Source organism: Dicentrarchus labrax, unplaced genomic scaffold, assembly GCF_905237075.1.
Source record: "Dicentrarchus labrax unplaced genomic scaffold, dlabrax2021, whole genome shotgun sequence".
NCBI lineage: Eukaryota > Metazoa > Chordata > Actinopteri > Moronidae > Dicentrarchus > Dicentrarchus labrax.
In genome coordinates, this window is record NW_026136710.1 from 16,340,601 (window position 1) to 16,360,405 (window position 19,805).

At 40.7% G+C, this 19,805-nt stretch overlaps 1 protein-coding gene across 1 annotated transcript in view; it reads left to right on the top strand.

Moving 5' to 3' along the window:
* Positions 1–19,805, top strand: part of LOC127370703 (ephrin type-A receptor 5) — a 63,345-nt gene that overhangs the window by 12,534 nt on the left and 31,006 nt on the right. Inside the window, exons 3-5 of the mRNA XM_051412986.1 lie at positions 1,079–1,799; positions 16,389–16,544; positions 16,690–17,028. Of these exons, the coding sequence (XP_051268946.1) occupies positions 1,079–1,799; positions 16,389–16,544; positions 16,690–17,028 (1,216 nt within the window). The remainder of the gene's footprint in view (positions 1–1,078; positions 1,800–16,388; positions 16,545–16,689; positions 17,029–19,805) is intronic.

The window sequence follows — 19,805 nt, forward strand, 5'->3', positions numbered from 1 at the left end:
TACATTGAGAAGTACTATCAAATCAAAATCAAAGTTATTCATAAAACGCATTTAAAAACAACCCTTGTTGACCACAGTTCTGTACAGACCAGAGCAGTTAGAGAAAATCCCAATTGAGAGAAACAAGAATAAAAAAAGAAACGCAGATGTAAAAATCAATGCACACAGGTCATAGGTACTGATATACAACACATAGAACCACACAAGAAATCAGCCACATCAGGAGCAATCAAACGCTACAGAATGAAAGTACTTTTTGAGCCTGGATTTAAAATGAAGGCCGCAGATCTGATTGGGGGGAGGGGGGCTGGCTTCCACAGCAACAGCAAAGCCACAGTCACCTCTGAGCTTAAGTTTAGAACGTGGGACAGCTAGGAGCCCCAAGTCAGCTGACTTGAGGGACCTGAATGAATAATAGAATAAGGGGTTAGAATAGGTCTGCAATATAGGAGTGGGGCAGCACATTAAGGGATTTATAAACAAATAGGAGAACCTTAAAATCAATTCTGAACTTTACTTTTACTTAACCATAATAGGGCTGATATGGTCCCTTTTCCAAGGACCCAAGGGAGCTGGCTGCAGTGTTCTATAAGCATGTTTATCTGCAAAAGCCTTTTAATGACAGGAGCCAAAGTTCTCGAATTTAAGATGTTGTCTATCAGGCTCTAAAAGAACTTTGTATGAATAAAAAACTGAAACTGAAAGGACCAGTTACATATGAAATTCAATCTCTCGTCACAATTTTGAGGTGCTCATACTTAATACTACTTTATTCCTCAACTCCACCACATTCTGGAGGGAAATATTGTACTTAGTTCTCCACTACATTTTCTGTAGAACAAGTACTTGTAAGGAATCTTACTTGTAGCAGAGTATTTTTATGTTGTATTAGTACTTTTACTTAAGTAAGGGAACTAAATACTACTTCCGCCTCTGGCATTAAGTTAATGTCAAAAAAGTAATGACGTTCGTTACCCAAAGATACTTTCCTGATCAAAACTAAGTGGTCCTGTTTTGCTGTATCTTCCCCTCTTGGTGTGCTCTCTCTTCATTATTCTCCCTCTTTTCTGTCTGTCAGTGGGAGGAGATCGGGGAGGTAGACGAGGACTATGCTCCAATCCACACTTACCAAGTGTGCCGCGTCATGGAGCAGAACCAGAACAACTGGCTCCACACCAACTGGATCCTGACTGAGGGAGCCCAGCGGGTCTTCATCGAGCTCAAGTTCACCCTAAGAGACTGCAATAGCCTGCCCGGGGGAGTGGGGACCTGCAAGGAGACGTTTAACATGTATTACTACGAAACTAACGGGGATGACGACGAAATGGAGGAAGGAGAGATGAGAGATGGAACGGGGATGACGGAGGAGGAAGACAGGGCAATGAAGGAGAGCAGATACATCAAAATCGACACCATAGCAGCTGATGAGAGCTTCACCGAGCTGGATCTGGGGGACCGCGTGATGAAGCTCAACACTGAAGTCCGCGATTTAGGTCCCTTGACCCGGAAGGGCTTCTACCTGGCATTCCAGGATTTGGGGGCCTGTATTGCTTTAGTTTCAGTGCGTGTTTTCTACAAACGCTGCCCGTTTCTGGTCAAGAGTTTGGCCGAGTTCCCCGGCACCATCCCGGGCTCAGAGGCCTCGCAGCTGGTGGAGGTAGTGGGCCGCTGCGTCAATAACTCCCTGCCTCTGTATGAGCCTCCCAGGATGCATTGCAGCACGGAGGGAGAATGGCTGGTGCCCATCGGCAAGTGTGTGTGCCAGACAGGATTTGAGGAAATCAACGGATCCTGTCAAGGTAAGAAGGGAAAGTATTTTTGTGGAGTAGGGCTTAAACAATTAGTTGATTAATTAATGAATCAATGAAGAATTAGTCTGCAATTATTTTGGTAATTAGTTAGTCATGTCACTCATTTATCAGGCAAAAGTGCCTCACTAATTGTATGTAGTTATTATGAGAATTTGCTGCTTTTTAGTTTTTAAAATAGTATTTCAAATTTTAAGTCTTTTTGGTTTGTGAGCACACTTGCCTGTGTGTTTCCTTTGGTTTGTTTCTTCACCCTGTTTGTCTATTTTTATGTCCATGCACATGTTTGTTTTTAGTATTGTCTGCACGGATCTGTTTATTCTTTTACTAAGAGTGTTTCTTTCTGTGTGTGTTGTGTATGTGTGTGTGTGTGTGTGTGTGTGTGTGTGTGTGTGTGTGTGTGTGTGTGTGTGTGTGTGTGTGTGTGTGTGTGTGTGTGTGTGTGTGTGTGTGTGTGTGTGTGTGTGTGTGTGTTTCTCCCAAGCATAGTGGAGGGTATTCCCCCGAGCCCCGCAGCACTTTGCTGCTCTCATACAGCCGCTGTTCTGCTTTGACTCGAGCCCAAACATTCCCACCGCCGACCTTAACTGCCATTTCCACGGGCACCCGGGGCCTCTCTATTTTTCTCTCCTTCACTCCTCTCCAATCCTCCTCTGTGCTGTCTTTAAATTACTCAATTTTCAGACTTGCACACTAGACTCTACTTGTGCAACCTAGAACAGCTCTGAGTGGCATGGCGAAATTTCATAAGAATTCCAGAGATCTTTATAGCGGCATGAAGCTGGGTGGTACAGCCATTTCAAATATATGATTATTTGGTAGCTCTTGAGTGTTTCATCTCTTCACACAATACCCTTCTGATCAAATGTGAGTCTCAAGCGATGAACTAAAAGATTGCTCTCAAATGCTTAACTGCAAACAGACAACTCTTAGAGATCTACTTTGTTTTGCTTTTTGCAATTGCACATGTATGAGTAAGTGTGTATGGGCTAACACACCAGATATACTATTCCTCTGCCACGAAGCTTGTATGATTGCATACAATGGTCGCTGACTTGAATGGAAAAGGAGGGTGATTGGTTGGTGTGCATGGCAGCAGTGGTTTCAAGGAGCACTTCACATATCTGGTTTTCTATTGAATTCATCACACAATGCCTCCAGAAGATTCAACAGTAAATCCTGGCCTTTTAAAACCAGGACATCTCTTTGCTACAATCAGTTCATTATAATCAAATGTTAGAACTTAGTAGCTGTGTAACAAAGTGTGCACCATCTCTAGCTTAACTTCGTCAGACATGGAGTCTCTGTGGGGAGATCATTAGGAAATAGCTGTCAGTATGCCACTGGCCTGCCTGGAGTCGTACTGCCACAGACTGTGCAGTCACACAGACTGTTACAGATCTGTGGCTGACAAGGCTAAAAAAAATCATTCTGGTGTTCAGCAGTAATACATGAGAGCTCATTCTGTACCGTGTATATCAGTGCAGTTTAATGACAGGCTGCAGTCATGTGTATTAAAACACATCAACTAAATTTATGAAGTTTAGGAAAGGATTCCTAATCCATGAATACTGTAATCAAAAGAAGTGTATATGGAATAATTAAAATACGTGAACTACACAAATAATTCAGAATAACTCTACATTGGCAGTAGTTTCATTCAGAAATTAAAATGCATGCATATTTTGCATGTAGAAAATGTTTTTTCTAACCTTTGACCCTTGGACTTGTATCTTAACGCATTATTAGAAGTGTGCAGGTTTCTCTTAGTTTGACTAGCTTTAGCTGTTGTCATGCTAATCCTTATGGTACGCAAAATACTCTAGATGGCTTTTTTTTTCTCCAGTTTTTAGCATGCTTGCAGTGTTGCTCAAGGGATACCGACTGACAGACCAACAGTGACTTGGCATTATCACTTTTGATAATCAATTAACCCCTTTTGAGTTATTTTATTTTAGGAAATAATTTCCAAATTCTTAGCTTTCTCAAATGTGAATATGTTTATTTAGCCCTCTTACAGTAAACTATATATCTTAGGATTTTAGACCAACTTAGATGTTTCAGAATATCACCTTGGGCTTTGGGAAACGGTGATCAACATTTTCTGACTTTTTAAGAACCAAACAACTAATTGATTCATGGAGAAAAAGATTGACAGATGAATCGATAATGAAGAACATCGTTAGTTACAGCCCTACTGATGAGAATCCCATTAGCCTAACTGTACTGTATGTGTTTACTGCTAATTAGCAAATATTAGCAGTCTATTATGCTAAACTTGATGTACTCAGCGTGGTATTATTGTCATTTTGAAACTTGAGCATGCTGACATTGGCATGTAGTTCAAAGCACCGCTGTGTCTGTAAGTTCAGCCTCACAGAGCTCTCAGTAGTCCTGTTATTCTTAACAATATGATTCTTTGAAGTAAAAGGAACTTCATCAGCTGCATTGCTCCAACAGCATGCCTGCTTCATGTGCAATACCTCTGTTTATGTACACTGTCAGTTTTAGAAATTTAGTAGCACTTTAGCAAATATGCAGTCTTAATTTTACACAGGGAAAGGAGAAATGCATAGTTTGCAAGACTAATATTGTGTATGTTTTCTTTTTGAAATCTATGTGTTATATTACAACTGAAACAAAAAGCAAAATGGATGGTGTAATGAGCTTAAAAGAGCCAGCCAAAAAGCAGCATTCCCTCTGTACTCCCATTTACAAAGGGGTGTGAGGGTGTTATTTTGATGACACTGTGATAAAATCTGACCCTGCTACCGTGTATTTCCACAGTGTGCCTCATGGCCTGTTTTCACTGTCCTTTCGCAACAGAACAAAGTTTTAATGTTGCAGAAGGATTCACTGGTTTCCATTTTATAATAAGTTTCAGTGTTTTGCTTTCCAGGAAGATGAATTTGTGTGATATGCAAATATTTTCCATTGATTAAATGTTTAGAATAAAAACACCATTGGTGCTCAGAGTAAAATAGAGTTTATTTTTAATCATGGTCCATATATACAAAAAAAATATGTAAACAAACTTAAAAGTAAGTTGTCAGAGTAGAACGCACTCCCAGTAATTGATAAAGCTACAAGGTTTTTTTCTTACAGTTTCATATGCAGATGAGACTGACAGCCTTTTGAAATGGTCTACAGAGAGAAACATGGCAGGGCTTCCTCTCTCTCAGCTTTGTTACCATATGTGTTCACTGCTTTAGCAAACAGTTTTTCATGTGCATTTCAGTCACTCGCATCGAGTCTTTTTTGGGAGTGGGGGTGGTTTCCTGGTTGCCTTTCAGATGTGGAGGTTCTGAACATCTGCCGATCTGGATTTGAGAACCTTCACTCGGTGTAGTGGTTCAATTTCCACTCTATTATGCCCATTTTGCCCTCTCTGTGAATGTCAGTGTCAGCTAAAGCTGTTTTAAAAACATGCAGCATGGTTCATAACCAAATTTTATTTTATAACCTGTTCAGCCTTTTTAGTTAGTGCTGTCTCGTCTTACTGTCGACTGTGAATCAGTGGGTTGCAGGTGTTTATGTGAGAGAAAATGTGTAAGTGTGTGTGGACCTCGGCTGTATTGGCTGTGTGCGCTGCCTAGTAGAGCATGATTTAACACAGCCTTTGTGAATGTAGGACAGAACTCGTTATGGGCAGCTCTTTCTCCTCTTTGTCTTTTTCTTCCTCGTTCTTACTTCCCTAGTTCTTCCGGTCTCACACCTTTGCTTTCTGTTTGTACCTCAATTTCTCATTTCCCCATATTTCTCACTCTAGTGTTTCTTTCTCTTTTCCTTTCTGTCTCTCACCATATCTGTCTGTGACTGCCTATCATTCATTGCTTCTCCATCCCTCCCTCTCCATCCCTCCCTCTTTCTATTCCTCGCTATTGCTGCCACCTACATTAGCCCTCTCCTGTCTTTTACACTCTTGCCATTGCCTCTCACTCCACTTCCCTCTCCCTCCCTGCTTTACAGATCTGTCCATCTTTCTCCACCAACAATCCAACTCTGAGTCTTTTTTCACCCTCCCTCACACGCACATACATCACTCTCAAAAGTACATCTGTATTTATGGAAAAAATTCAACCACGTACACCACCAGAGTGAGGGGTTTTCAAAGTGGCTAAATACACTGGATAAAATATTATTACTGCACTGTAACATCTGTACGAGAATGCATGGTTGGATTTGTGTTAGTAATTGCTTTTTACACCTATCATACAGCCTCTGCATTTGATCATTTTATTTGTCTTTTTTTTTTGCTATTTATTCCCTGCATAGGATTGCAGTGAGCATGCAATAGTTTAAGTATCAGCAAAAGAGTGAAAGATGCATAGAAAGTAAATGTATTTACATACAAACCGTGTGGATATCCAGTCTTGTTATGCCAGATTGTGTCAGATGAGATCTAAAGATACTGTATGTGGTTGTGTGAGATGTATAGATGTAGGCACAACTTTAGCTGAGATAACTGGTGATAGCCTGCAGCACTGTCAGACTGAAGAGAGAGAATGGGGGAGGAGGGGAGTACATCTATGGGTAGATGGATGGAAGGATATACAGAAGAGTTACAGAGAGGAGAAGTGATGGCAAAACAAGGGGACACAAGATAAATTGAAGATTTCTCACCACAGGGTGTGAGGGCAGAGAGACAGAGAGATGGATGAGTGTTGTTTCAGTGGTGATAGCAAAAGAGGAAGGATAACTGAGGATAGAAGTGGGCAGATGGATGAAGAGATAGATGAGAAGGAAGGGGGGGATTGTAGATAGAGTTCAGTCTCGCAGATGTGATTTAGGCTGAATGAATGCTAGAAGGAATGTGGGAATAATGGCTGAATGGAACATTGGAATAATGTTTGAGCTGAATGTTGGGTTCACAGAAAAAGAGCTGAATTGCTGAATGATTTGGATCGTATTCAGATATTATGTTTACATGGAACATGAAAAGCCTGGTTATTTATGTTTCTATACATTATTCTTGCCCAATTTCTGTCATTCATTTATCAATTGATTTCTCTGAAGGAAGAACCAAATTTGATGAGATTTGGAGATGAGAACAACACTATGACCAACATCCAATTTCCTTTCAGTATGATTATATCATGTATCATATTTCTTTTTATTTAACAACTAAGCAAATTGCATTGAAGATGCACCAGCACTGCCACCCACACTGATCAGAAACCTGGATAAGGAGTTTACGTGCCACACTATCTAAGAAGCAGTTGGGTGTCTCAAAACTGGTATTAAACCTTATCCAGGTTTCAGGAACATACATACGATGTGTGCATGTGTAAACACCTAAAAAGGATATTCCAAAAGCCTGATCACAACTCGGCTATTAGTGTTCATGTAAACACACTCAATGACAGAATAGCTCAATGGAACAGGAATGGATTCCACTTCCACTTTTTTGAAGTTACAGCACTAACATTGCATCCAACAATGAAATGACACCAAAACCACACATATGCAAAACATTGCAAACAATGGTAGAATAAGGACATAAAGGATTGCTTGAATGATTGCATTTGGGCTTGAAATAATGTCACTGTAATCAGAGGTCTAAATAAGGAGTTTTAGATTAAAGCCTCAATGGAATAAGGGTCCCTTGAATGATTGAATAAAGGCATATGAGTGAAATGTTGCAATTATAGTAAAAGAGCTCGATGACATACTGGAATGATGGAATAAGGACAGGATTCAAGTTGGAATAATGGAATATGGGATAAATTGGGTGTGGGAGAGATGGAATAAGGACTGACTAGAATGTTGGCATGATAGGATAAGAGCTGAATGCCATGTTGGAAAGATGAAATAAAGGCTGAATGGATGCTTGGGTTGACTGCTTTGTGATGTTGGATTGGGGCTGCACTGAATTGACAGAAGAAAAAAGACTTGGAGGTATAAGAGATGGGCAGCGACGGGGGAAGAAGCGAGGGAAAGTTGGGGGAGGGTAGGAGTAGGCAGAGAGGAGGAAATGGGATGACAGCAGATGAGGAATACAATGAAAACGAGGACGACTGTTGGTATCATCAGTTAAAAGAATTACATGCAATGATAAAGTGCCGCACACTGGTGGAATAATAAAACCACGGAGAATTGCGTTCATCGAGTGTCGTCTAAGTGTGTCATGGGTAGAGCTGGAGTTCCCTTGACAATACTTTGTTTCAGTGCCAGGGCTCCCCTGATGTTCCTCTATGTTTGCCTGCCTGTCAGACGTCACTGCAGCATATGTCAAACTCGATCTGGTCATGGTGGTGGTGCTGCCATCAGAAACTGTCTCACTGGCGCAGTAATGTGAGGAGGCTTTCTGCCTTCTCCCTCTTGGGAATTATGGGATAGCGAACAAGCGGCTCACACTTGCAGTGCGGGGCTTGTGGTTGATGGTGTGGTGACAAGGGTATTACAGTCACTTGCATAACACAGAGATACACACACGATTATGGCGGCATCTGCCATTTCAATATGATTAGCCATATGTGGTGATAAGGTTCATTTTACAGGGTTCCCAGGAGAAAGGACAGTGGGAAAAGTTAAACCTAAAGTCATTTTCTGTCATGGTTGTGAGACCTTTTGTTTCATTTTGCTAAATTAACTAAAGTGTCATTTGTTTATTTTTTATTGCTGTATATTTTAATATCAGTTTTAGCAATATTGGCCCGACTGCCATGGATATAAAAGTGCAGCCTAAACTTATGAGTTCTAAATTTGGATCAGAACTGGCATCGCTAGATCAGAAGTTTCCTCCAGTATATCTACTGCAATGTGTCTTTTTAAATTCTCATCATTTGAGTTAAACAGTATTCAGTAACCTTTACAAGTTCTGTCATCTCTGAGTTGCTCAAGAGCAGGAACAGCACAGTGAATGATGAAAAGTCTGCAAGTGGCAGGAATCTTTTTTATTCCATCATCTCCTGAAATATGAATCAACATGGATATGTTGCGGAAAGAGTCGCCATTCATCTTTTTAGATCCTGTTCATTTGGAAGCTGCTACTGGCTTCGTTCACTATACTCTCCCCTCTTGCATCTTTCTCTCTTTCTCTCCTCCATCTTTACGCCCAGCCCCTCTCCATCACCCCATCATCTCAACGTGGTGATGCTGTCATGACAACTAAAGTGCTTCCTGAGTGCTTGTTGGGTAAACTGACTTTCCCAGAAGTGCTTCCTCCCTTTTACCCTTCCCCCTGCTAACATGCACACATATTCACATGTTTTTTTCTATACTTGTGAGGAGTCTAATTGGTGCAGCACATCGCCTAGCCCCCTAACTTCAGTTACAACCACCATACAGTAACTAGGTGCATAACCTGGTTTGCTCTAACCCTAACCTAAATCTAATTCAAACCCTACCCCTAAAACTAAGTCTAAACCCCTTAAAAACCTCCTTGAAGAAACATTGGCCAGCCACAATGTCCTCACAAAGATACAAGAGCAGACACACACACACACACACACACACACATTTCTGCACTTGGTGAAATATTAATAAAATGCTTCATTCAGCAGAGCCAGCTTCTTTCCATGAAAGCCTGGTTGTCTCCAGAGTCCTAGTCAGCAGTGACTTGTAGAACTGGTTAGACTGGTAGTTATGGACACTTCTGATGCATGAGGTCAGATGATGGGGTTTCCCAAATGATAGTTCATGGAACAATTACAGTTTTGTAGCAGTTTTTGCCCTTGTGCCTGAGGGCTGATGATGGAATACATTCACACTGGTCACACACAATTTTAATACAAAACCTGTTTATGTCGCTAAATTACCTGATCATTTCTTGTAACATTTGGCTGATTTAGAAAAAGACATAAAAGCGATTTCTTTTCCTGCATGGAATCAAAACACTGTCAGCAAGCATCTGGTGAACTAAAGGTACGACGTGTACACACCATGGCATGTGCATCTGCAAACGTGTTTCTGCATACACAGAAATGTGCACACAGAAGCACAAATATTCTACATACTTACTGAAATTGGTCAAAAGAAAATTTTGATTCACAGCAAATTTCATGCACATGTAGTTTACATGTATGTCTGACCTGACAGCTAATGTCTCTGGAGTATTGTATTGGCACTGAGATCCTGACCCTTGTATACCTAATCTGTGGGTGATTGCAATTTGTGTTTGCAGCGGTTGGTATTTGTTTCAAGCAAATGAGTGTCAGCTAAATGCTGAAAGAGTAATATAATGTATAGTCTGGTGTTATTCAGTTGGTTGAATTACTCTCCAACACATCTTGTCACCATAACTTGACACTTGATTAATCATTATGATGTACTGCTAATTTTTTATCTCCCCCAGTAGACTTTGACTAGGGCAATACATTGATTTATGTTTGAAAGGTATCATGACCTGTCTGACCTCTCGGTTTCTGCTTGTGGCCTGATTGTGAGAATAAATGGGTGCTGAACAATGACCTTCTCTGCCATCCAGCAGACAGGAAAACCCCATTGACTTGATTGTATATTATTATGTTATTATCATCCAGCTTTGTTTGTGTTCACACACAAATATGAGCGTGCTTCGACAAAGACACATGCGCAGATGCACAGGCATGCACACAAACACAGTAATGCAGCAATAATTTGTGAAGGTATGACAGCCTCATTAATGGACACACACACATGCTGTGTTTATGTTCTGTAGGCCAGTAGCTCGCTTTGGGACAAATACAGGAAGAGGATATTTACTGCGTTTCTTTGCCTAGTTTATTAGTTCACAATAGTATCTGTTAACAAAATAGGCATTGTATTGAAGTTCAGCCGGACCATTGTTGTGTTCTTCTGTAAAAGTTTAATTTTATATCAATCCTGCTAAATCCGTGTACAGTTGGAAGAGTCTCTGGAAAGATGGAAATATAAGTAAATGTCACGTACAACAAATAATGAGCCATTTTGCTTTTTGTTATTCTCTCGTATCATCTTCAACCAACCAGCAGCTGCACAACACAACGCAAATTGCAAGCACCCACAGATTAGGCGTAAAAAAGTGTCAGGATCTTAGTGCCATTACAATAATCCTGAGACATAACGAATGCATACATTTTCATGGAAATAATTCTGTACTTTGAAAGCACAAATTTTTACTCATAATCGAGTATAGTATTTTTAGATTGATTTATGTCAAAGTTTTTGCGTTCTTTCTACATCTCTGCAGACCATTTTCTAGTTTCTACAAGCACCGTTGACCAACTAACCAACGGATATGGACACAATTCATGTCTTAAGAATATTTGTGAATATGGACGCTTGATCCTGTAACTTTTAACCCTTCTCTAGCAATATTTTTTTAGGAATCTATTTTAATATATGGATCCATACTGTGCCCGTGCTCATATAAGTGAATTTAAATCCGATGCTATGTTGATGCACAGTATGGGGCCCTTAACTTTAACTTAACTTTTTTACCCCCTTCCCCCTTCAAGTATGTCTCTCTCCCTCTGCCTTAATCGCTTACTCTCTCTAATCCCACCAAACGACAGCCAGTCATATAAATCAACATGTTTACAATGAAATGTTTCCAATTAAAGAGGACGCTCGTTTAGAAGCATCGATGGACACCGCTGGATCCTTAATTGCCTGGGATGCCAGTGTGTGATGCATATTAATTACGTATTAACCTCACACACAAACACGCACACACTTATGCATACAGGCACATTAGTGTGTATTGCATATTAATTACCTATTACCCTTTGTGCTGTGCATTAAGAGCTGCGTGGCATCAGAAAGACAGCTTGCCCAAGGGCAACACACACGCATGTACGCACACAAACATGCACACGCACGCACATTAATACCACCAATGCCGTCTATTCAAATTGCATTCACAATGAGGAATGAGCCATTTCAGCCAGCCAGCCATGACCATAACTAATCTCGCCACAGGAAGTGTATGTGTGTCTGTGTGTGTGCGGATATTAAGATGTATGTGTGAGTGGGTGTGTCCCTTCAAGACAATTAAACCAGTAAAGCACCTGATCCTAAGATCTAACAGCTTGCCTGTCCTTGTATCTGGAGACATTTCACTGTAAGACATCCAACAAGATAAATAATGAAGAGATGATTAAATTAAAAGATTAAATAGTCACTGGAAAAATAATAATGATGATAATTTTAAACTTTCACCAAAAGAATGTATATATTCTTAGACTATAAAGTAAGCTGTGTGGGCTTGAAATTTGAGATATGGTACAAGTGGTAGAGTCTAAACATATGCACTTTGAGAAATGTATTATCCATTGCAAATGTTTTAATACACTGCACATTTTAACAAAAAGTTTTGTAATATTTATTCTCAAAAACACTGTATCAACACTGTTACAGGAACCGTAATAAATACAAATGCAGCACTGTTCTGGTTACATAAAAATTTTACCTTTTTTTCTTAGATTTTATGCATATTGGGGGTGTGTTCTTCATACTATGACAGTTTTCCTTAAGGTAGATTTAAAAAACAAATCGCTATCGCAATATATTCCCGGCATCTTAACATACTCACAGTGATAATACTGTTAGGGTTAGGTAGCCTAATGTTTACCCTGTTCACCTATTGGTTTGACATGTTAGCATGTGAATGAACAAAGTACAGCTGTAATTGGTGGGAATATTACTCTAGTTTAGTTTTGCAGGCAATTCATCAGTAACATACGCGTTGGAAAAAAAAAAAATTAATGCACAAAATACCCTGTTTCTTAAAATCACTGTATGTGCGTTGTAAATTTTTTCCAGTGATCATGTTATGAGGGTAGATGGGTCTGTCATTTGGAGTAAAAATCTTAATTTCACTATGGTAGTAGATACTGATAACAGTTTAAATGAAAGGCGTGAACACTAAGTCACATGTACAGTGATCCAGTTGCCATTTAAATGACATTTAGTCAACTTGCATGTTTTTTTGCGCTTGTCCTAACAGCCACACCACAGACTTTAGGGCTACCCTTAAGCTGTGGTTTGCTCTCAAATCCCACTCTGAACACACATGTTCTTATTCACTCTCTGTGGCATTATTATCCCAGTTTCAGCCTTCAGCTGGCAGTCCTGATCTTCATGCCCTTTTCTTCTGTCTCTAGCAAATCCTTAATACACATAATTAATAAAAACAACTGTCAGAAATGGAGCATGATAAAACTATGCAGTCATTTGCACTCGTGCCGTCATGTCATATCTAACAATACCTGCTTTTAGTTAATTTCAGCACATGTTCTGTGTTCACTTTTCTTGTAGAGCATGCATAATCTATTTATCCTAAATGGAAATGAGCGAGAATTAATGATAATAAATACCTTAACATCCACACTGTTGGTGCTTATTAGTCAACTGGAATTGACTTTCATTAAAGTGGCACGCAATGGGTTTTTTTCCCACCAATTTGCACATTTTAATTGCAAATGTTTATATCATTCTCATAATCATTTGCAACTTCCAGGGGAAAGAAATGCTATTCCATTAACTAAGAGTCTTGTAAGTCTTTGCCTAGAAAATCTGAGATCATATAGTGAACATTATCTGATAAGTGTGTGTGTGTGTGTGTGTGTGTGTGTGTGTGTGTGTGTGTGTGTGTGTGTGTGTGTGTGTGTGTGTGTGTGTGTGTGTGTGTGTGTGTGTGTGTGTGTGTGTGTGTGTGTGTGTGTGTGTGTGTGTGTGTGTGTGTGTGTGTGTGTGTGTGTGTGTGTGTGTGTAATAAATGGAAAAACAAAGTGGTTATCCTCAGCAATGACAGCTTGCAGCCACTGTGGCCAACAGACAAAAAAAGATCTACAGAAACTCAAAACTCAGTCAACAGGGAGTCCAAGTGAGGAGCCATCATAGTACCACACTGTGCCCACAAGCCTACTGTTTGATTGACAGGCGATCTTTTGGAAGTGCGGCACAGACACACCAGGAAGTGAGAGCTTAGTCCCCCACCCCCAAAAAAGAAATAAATAAAAATTGAAATAAAAATAATCATAGTAATATTGGAATATTATCTGAGCCTACCATCACTAATCACTAATATGCTCAAGGGGATTTTATTTTTCTTTCCCCTTCTCTATGCCTCTTCATTGTACTTCACTGTGTGTGTCTGTGTGTGTCTGTCTCTATATGTGAAATGAGCTGCCACCCCAGCTTTATTGATTTGGCCATGGGGCTTTGGAGGATGGAGTCAAGGAGAGCTAGACACCAGACTATGGCAATAAATCTGTATGCAACCATAAATGTGTGTGTGACAACGGGCTGAAGCAGACAAAGGATCAGGTGTGTCCTACTGCCCTGAATGCCTCAACACACACACACACACACACACACACACACACACACACACACACACACACACACACACACACACACACACTCACTCAACGCTTAAATGCTGGGATGTGATGATGACAGAGATGTTTTTATATTCACTCCTTTAATGAATGTAAGGAAAGCAAAAATAAACCGTTTAGACCATCTTTTCACAACTGAATAACATAAACCCTAAAGGCATACATTATTGTCACGGCTCTGTTGAGCATGAGTTATCAAATGTATTACTGTGCTCATTCAAAACTAGGCCAGCTTCATGAATGCCGCAAAAGCAATGTCTTCAGCCTCAACTCATAGTTAGGATATGTGTGGCATCCTACATGCCAAACACATGCAGGCTTTCCTGCATGTGTGCTCCAGGAAACTGCTAGATTTTTATTTTTTATTTCTTTCCCCTAGTGCTGTACAAGCCTCATGCATGGTGGTTCTCAGTATGCATGTTCTGGTCTGCTGTAATATAACAAAAACAAAGTGTGTGTGTGTGTGTGTGTGTGTGTGTGTGTGTGTGTGTGTGGGGTGTGTGTGGGGTGTGTGGGGGTGGTGGGGTGTGTGGGGTGTGTGGGGTGTGTGGGGTGTGTGGGGTGTGTGTGGGTGTGTGAAGCAGAGGTGAGACACAAGAGCGATCCAGGGCAGAGGGAGAATTTTTCAGGCCTAATGTTCCATGACAATAGACCAAGGTTCCGTCAAGGGGAATCAGAGCCACCGCTGCCTAACGCCTAACACACACATGCGCGCACACACACACACTCCACACTCCACTCCTCCTTTGTCTCATCCTCTCTCCTCTTTTCTATCCCCATCTCCCCTCGTAAACTTGACTTTCTACCTCGTCTTGTCTCTTCCCTTTTCCCATTTTATTTCCTTTTTACCTTACCGTATTTTCTCCTCTCCTGTTCTTTATCCTCCTGTCTTCTTGCCCGAAGTTTAATTATGTAGCTCTTAATCACAGTTAGAGCTTGAATGGGCTTTACAACGACCACGTTAACAAACGATGGGTGAAAATAACTGCTCCTATCCTTAGAGTCTTAGAGGACACACATGGATGAAACATCTCCTCTCTCTTGTCCTGTACTCCTTTCACAGGCATCCTCCCTTCTGTCAGAAATTTCATTGACTACACAATATCTATGTAATAGTAATCTATGGAGTCCAATATCCCATTCGTGTTTCATCCTCTGTTGCATGTGTCTATTTGTATCTGTCTGGGTGCAACAGAAAAATCGGAGAGAAAAGGATTCTGTGATAAGTCAGTGATTGGTTGGCTTGGGGGCGCAGCCATGGCAACGGAGGTTGTTGATGTATTCTTGCGTGTTAACATTCTGAGTGTGTCACCCTGCTGTTTACCTGCCCCACTTAGATCAACCGCCTGTCTGTGTGAGTCTGTTTCTGTATTTGTTGAATTTTTTTGTATATGTTTCACATAGGGGGCTTTGTGGATACAGTATTGTGCAGTAGAGGTGACACGTGAGTGGATTTTCACTCCTGTCCCATCGCAATCCTGGAAAAATAACTCCTGTCCCATTCTGTGTTGTGCTTTTCCAAACACGTCATGCACTGGTCAGGTGGCTGCAACCAACCAGCAACCAGCCACCAGAGCAGACATTAGAGAATAAAGAAGAATAAAAAAGACAACAGAATTACTAGCGTTGTGTTCAAAATAAAGTAAATGGTGTTTATTTATATTAGAACTGCATATTTATGGAGTTGACCTGTTGTTAATATGATTCATAGCCCGCCCCAAACTGACTCCAATCGCACGGGAATCCCACAGGATTCCCAAAACAATGTCAGCCTATATTGTACAGCCGATGCAAGAACAAAATTCCTGTTAACAAATCACTGAATTGAATTGTGGCTATAAATAAAATGGAAAGCCCCTAAAAACATGAAAAAGAGAACAGGCTTGCACAGGTTGGATAAAAGAAATAATCCCTGAAGGGGGATAAGAAGAAATCAGTCTTCAAAAGAAACAAAGACAAATTACAAATGTGACAACATAAACAAGGTGACAAATGCTGCTTTTAATTTCAACTCCGCAGCTACTGTAGTGTCTCTGATGAGGAACCTCAAAACAACCTCAACCACCCAGGGAATTTTCTACTGACCTTTTTTTTTTTTTTTTCTCAAAGGAACTAACCATGCTGTCCCGCTTTTTCTCTCCCCCACTTTTTACCACTCTCCCCATGACCCCCTTCCTTTTCCTATTTGTATGTCTACTCTAATCATCTCATCTTTTCTTTATCCAACCCCAAAAACCCTGTGACATCCACCCCCCCTTTCCTCCTGGTCTTTCAGTCTGCAAAGTGGGGTTTTACCGTTCGCTGCTGGAGTCTTTGGCCTGCAGTAAATGTCCACCCCACAGTGTGGCCAGGCAGACAGGAGCCACTGCTTGCAGCTGTGAAGATGGATACTATAAGATTGACTCTGACCCTCCCAATATGGCCTGCACACGTGAGGATATAAGACCTTTTTATTTGCACATGCATACTTCTGTTTTACTGCTCAATTTTGCTCATGTACTTTGGTTCTTTGATATGCATGACAACTATTTAACCTTCATGGATGTTTTTCTTACCTCTCTTTCCATGTCTCTCAGGCCCTCCCTCTGCTCCACGTAATGCCATTTCCAATGTCAACGAGACTAGCGTTTTTCTGGAGTGGTCAGTCCCCATGGAAACCGGTGGCAGGAAGGATGTGCGCTACAACATCCTGTGCAGACGGGTCTTGCCAGATGGAAGGGGCTTGGAAGAATGCGGCCCCAACGTACGTTTTTTGCCACGCCGCATCGGCGTGTCAAACACCTCCGTGATGGTGGCCGACCTGCAGTCACACACCAACTACAGCTTTCTGCTGGAGGCTGTCAATGGGGTGTCAGAGCTGGCCAAAGACCACGCAAAGCAGTATGTGTCACTTAATGTGACAACCAATCAGGCAGGTATGTTGCATCAGATCTGTCAAAACTTTCAGTACCTGCTTTTTTGCCAATCATAGCCTCCCCATGATTTCTCCAATCAACACCACAGCTGTCCTGTTCCCCCCAGCCCCAGTATTCAAACATGTTCTGAATTTCCCAACTGAAATCATCACCATTTTGTCATAACTCTTTTTTTCCCCCTTCTTTTATTGGGACTGCCACAGACCCACCTGTGTGTCGGATTCCTGGCATGAATATCTGGGTTTGATAACAAAGACACCAGATGATCAAATTATCACAGTATTTGTCCAACAAATCTGTCGCTGTATTAATTTTCCCTTGCGTACCATCCCTGCAGTGAATGAGGGAACATTGCACAGTGGAAAGCTTTTTGCTTTTTGCTTTTGCATCCAGATTTGTCATTGAAAAAGCAGCTTGGTCCCCTCAATTAAGCAGTACATTTCATCAACAAGATTTGCAGGAATTGGTGGCATAATGAAAGCTCTTGATTCGCAGGCTGTTTGTGTATGTGGTAGCAGGTGTTATTCTGCATGCCTATCAACAGTGATGAATCAGGCTGATGACTTGCAAGTTTACATGTTATATTTAAGCTGGGAAGTACTATTATCGATCAACTCCAAGCAAAAACGAAAACTTCAGCTGGTATAATGTTGTGCACTTGTAGCTGCTTGAAATATTTTATTATCTACGATGCCAGAGCAGTTTAGAAAATCTGTGTAATTAAAGTATGCTTGAGCAAGACCCTAAACCAACAACACTGAAGTGAGCAGCGCAGCGGCCAAACATAAAAGAGCACTCTACTATTGCACAATGAAAGAATCCAACTGCTCCCCGTAGCTGTAAATATTGGAAGCTTTGTTGGTTTTCCTTTTTAAATTGAGATTAAAATTCACATCTGCTTTGGGAACCAGTTTTTATGTTTACATGAGGTGTGTGCTTGTGTTGTTTATTTATTTGCTTGTAATGAAATGGGTAGCACACAGCGTAATGAAATGAGAAAAATATGAGCTTAATGCTCTCCTTCCCAGGGCTTCCATCTGTAGGGGAGGCTGGAGGGAAAAAAATGTTTTGAAGGAGTGTGTTTGCTCCTATTTGTTGAACAGATGGTTCATTGGCAGTGTGGTAATAGTTGGAAGTAGTAGTAGTAATATGAGTAGTAGTAGGATGAATACAGTATGTGTGTGTAGGAGAGACAGACAGACAGAGAGAGGCAGACGGTTGCCTGACAGTCGAGAGTACTGACGGCCCTCTAACTGTGTTGTCACTGTGGCTGTCAGAAGCCTCAATGGATTACATCAGACTGCAGAACTCGCATTCAGTTTATTGGAGTTGTAGCTGGATTAAAGTTAGCCAGTCACTGGACCAAATGGAGATTAGGGATTATGTTAGATTATACATGGTTGGCAGAGTCACAGATGGATAAAATGTGCTGCTCTTTGGCATGAACGTGGCACGAGCCTGTTAGATTAGATTAGATAAATATACTAATCTGGCCAATAAGGCAGCACATATAAATATACAGTACATATATATTACAAATAGTGGCAGACTGTGCACACAAAAATAAAGAATAAATACAGTTGTAACATAAGACTTTAATGAAACTTCATTTAAACAAAACAAAATAAATGTCCTTGTGATTGTTGTGATTCCAAAATCACATAAATGAATGTTTAGAGAAAATAATAGCGTTTGGTTCAAAATGGTGTGATCCATTTTAGTGAGTCAGGTTGGTAATGCAAAAGAAAAACATTTACAGGATAACAAACTGGAAACATTGGAAGGTTGACAGGTTTTGAACAGCTGTACCAATAGTGCTGTTTGGCTGTTCCAATTATCTGGAATACAGATTGCAGAACATATGTGCAAACGTGTGTGCTCACATGCAAATGCTTAAAGTGTTCAGATGAACCATTTACAGTTAACTGTACCGTAAAATAAAATATTTTGCCAAGTAAATTCAATAAAATCCACTGCACGACTGCAAATCTAACCCTTATTGGTGGCATTGCCCATTAGTTCAGTGAACAGGAGGTACAGAAGGTTCCATGTGGTTGTAAACTTTATATCAATATTAAATTAATTCACTCATATTATTTCTATTTATTAACAAGTAATTTTTCAGACCCATCACAGCACCAAAATATCACATCCAGACCTTCTTTATCTTAAGTAAGTGGTTCCTGACCTCTCTAAGGGTCACAAGATAAATGTGATGATTAACAGGATTAGAAAGAGGGAAAACACTCATTTTTTTTTGTCTAACACACTCTGATCCTGCCTCGCCTCTGTATCACAGATGTAATTATCCAATGAAGACTTTGATCAGTATAGTAAACATCTGTGTTTTTGGGTTGTGCGTTTTGACTGTGCTTTTGCACAGGGTAAAAAGGTGAAAAGGAGATACTGAGACAAAAGTACTGAGAGACGGGGGCGACGGGGAGACAGACAGAGACAGAGAGAAAGAGTCAGAGGATCTGCCGTTTGATGTGTGGGAAGTGTCACACTCGATAAGGGATCCGTGAAATAGGTGATTTCACAGTGTCCCTGTGAAGCCCTGCTGAATAATAAAGTGTTGGTACTCGTGAGGAGGAGAGGTAAAAGGCAAGAGGGAAGGTGGAAATAGAAGGACAGAACAACAAGACGGAGGTAGAGATAGAGGGGACAAACTGTGGAACAGAAGTGATGGGGAGGTAAGAAGGGAGAGATTGCAAGAAGAGGAAAAGAAAGAGGGAAAAAAGAGGAGAGAAGGAGAGGGTGGACATTAACTGCTTGTA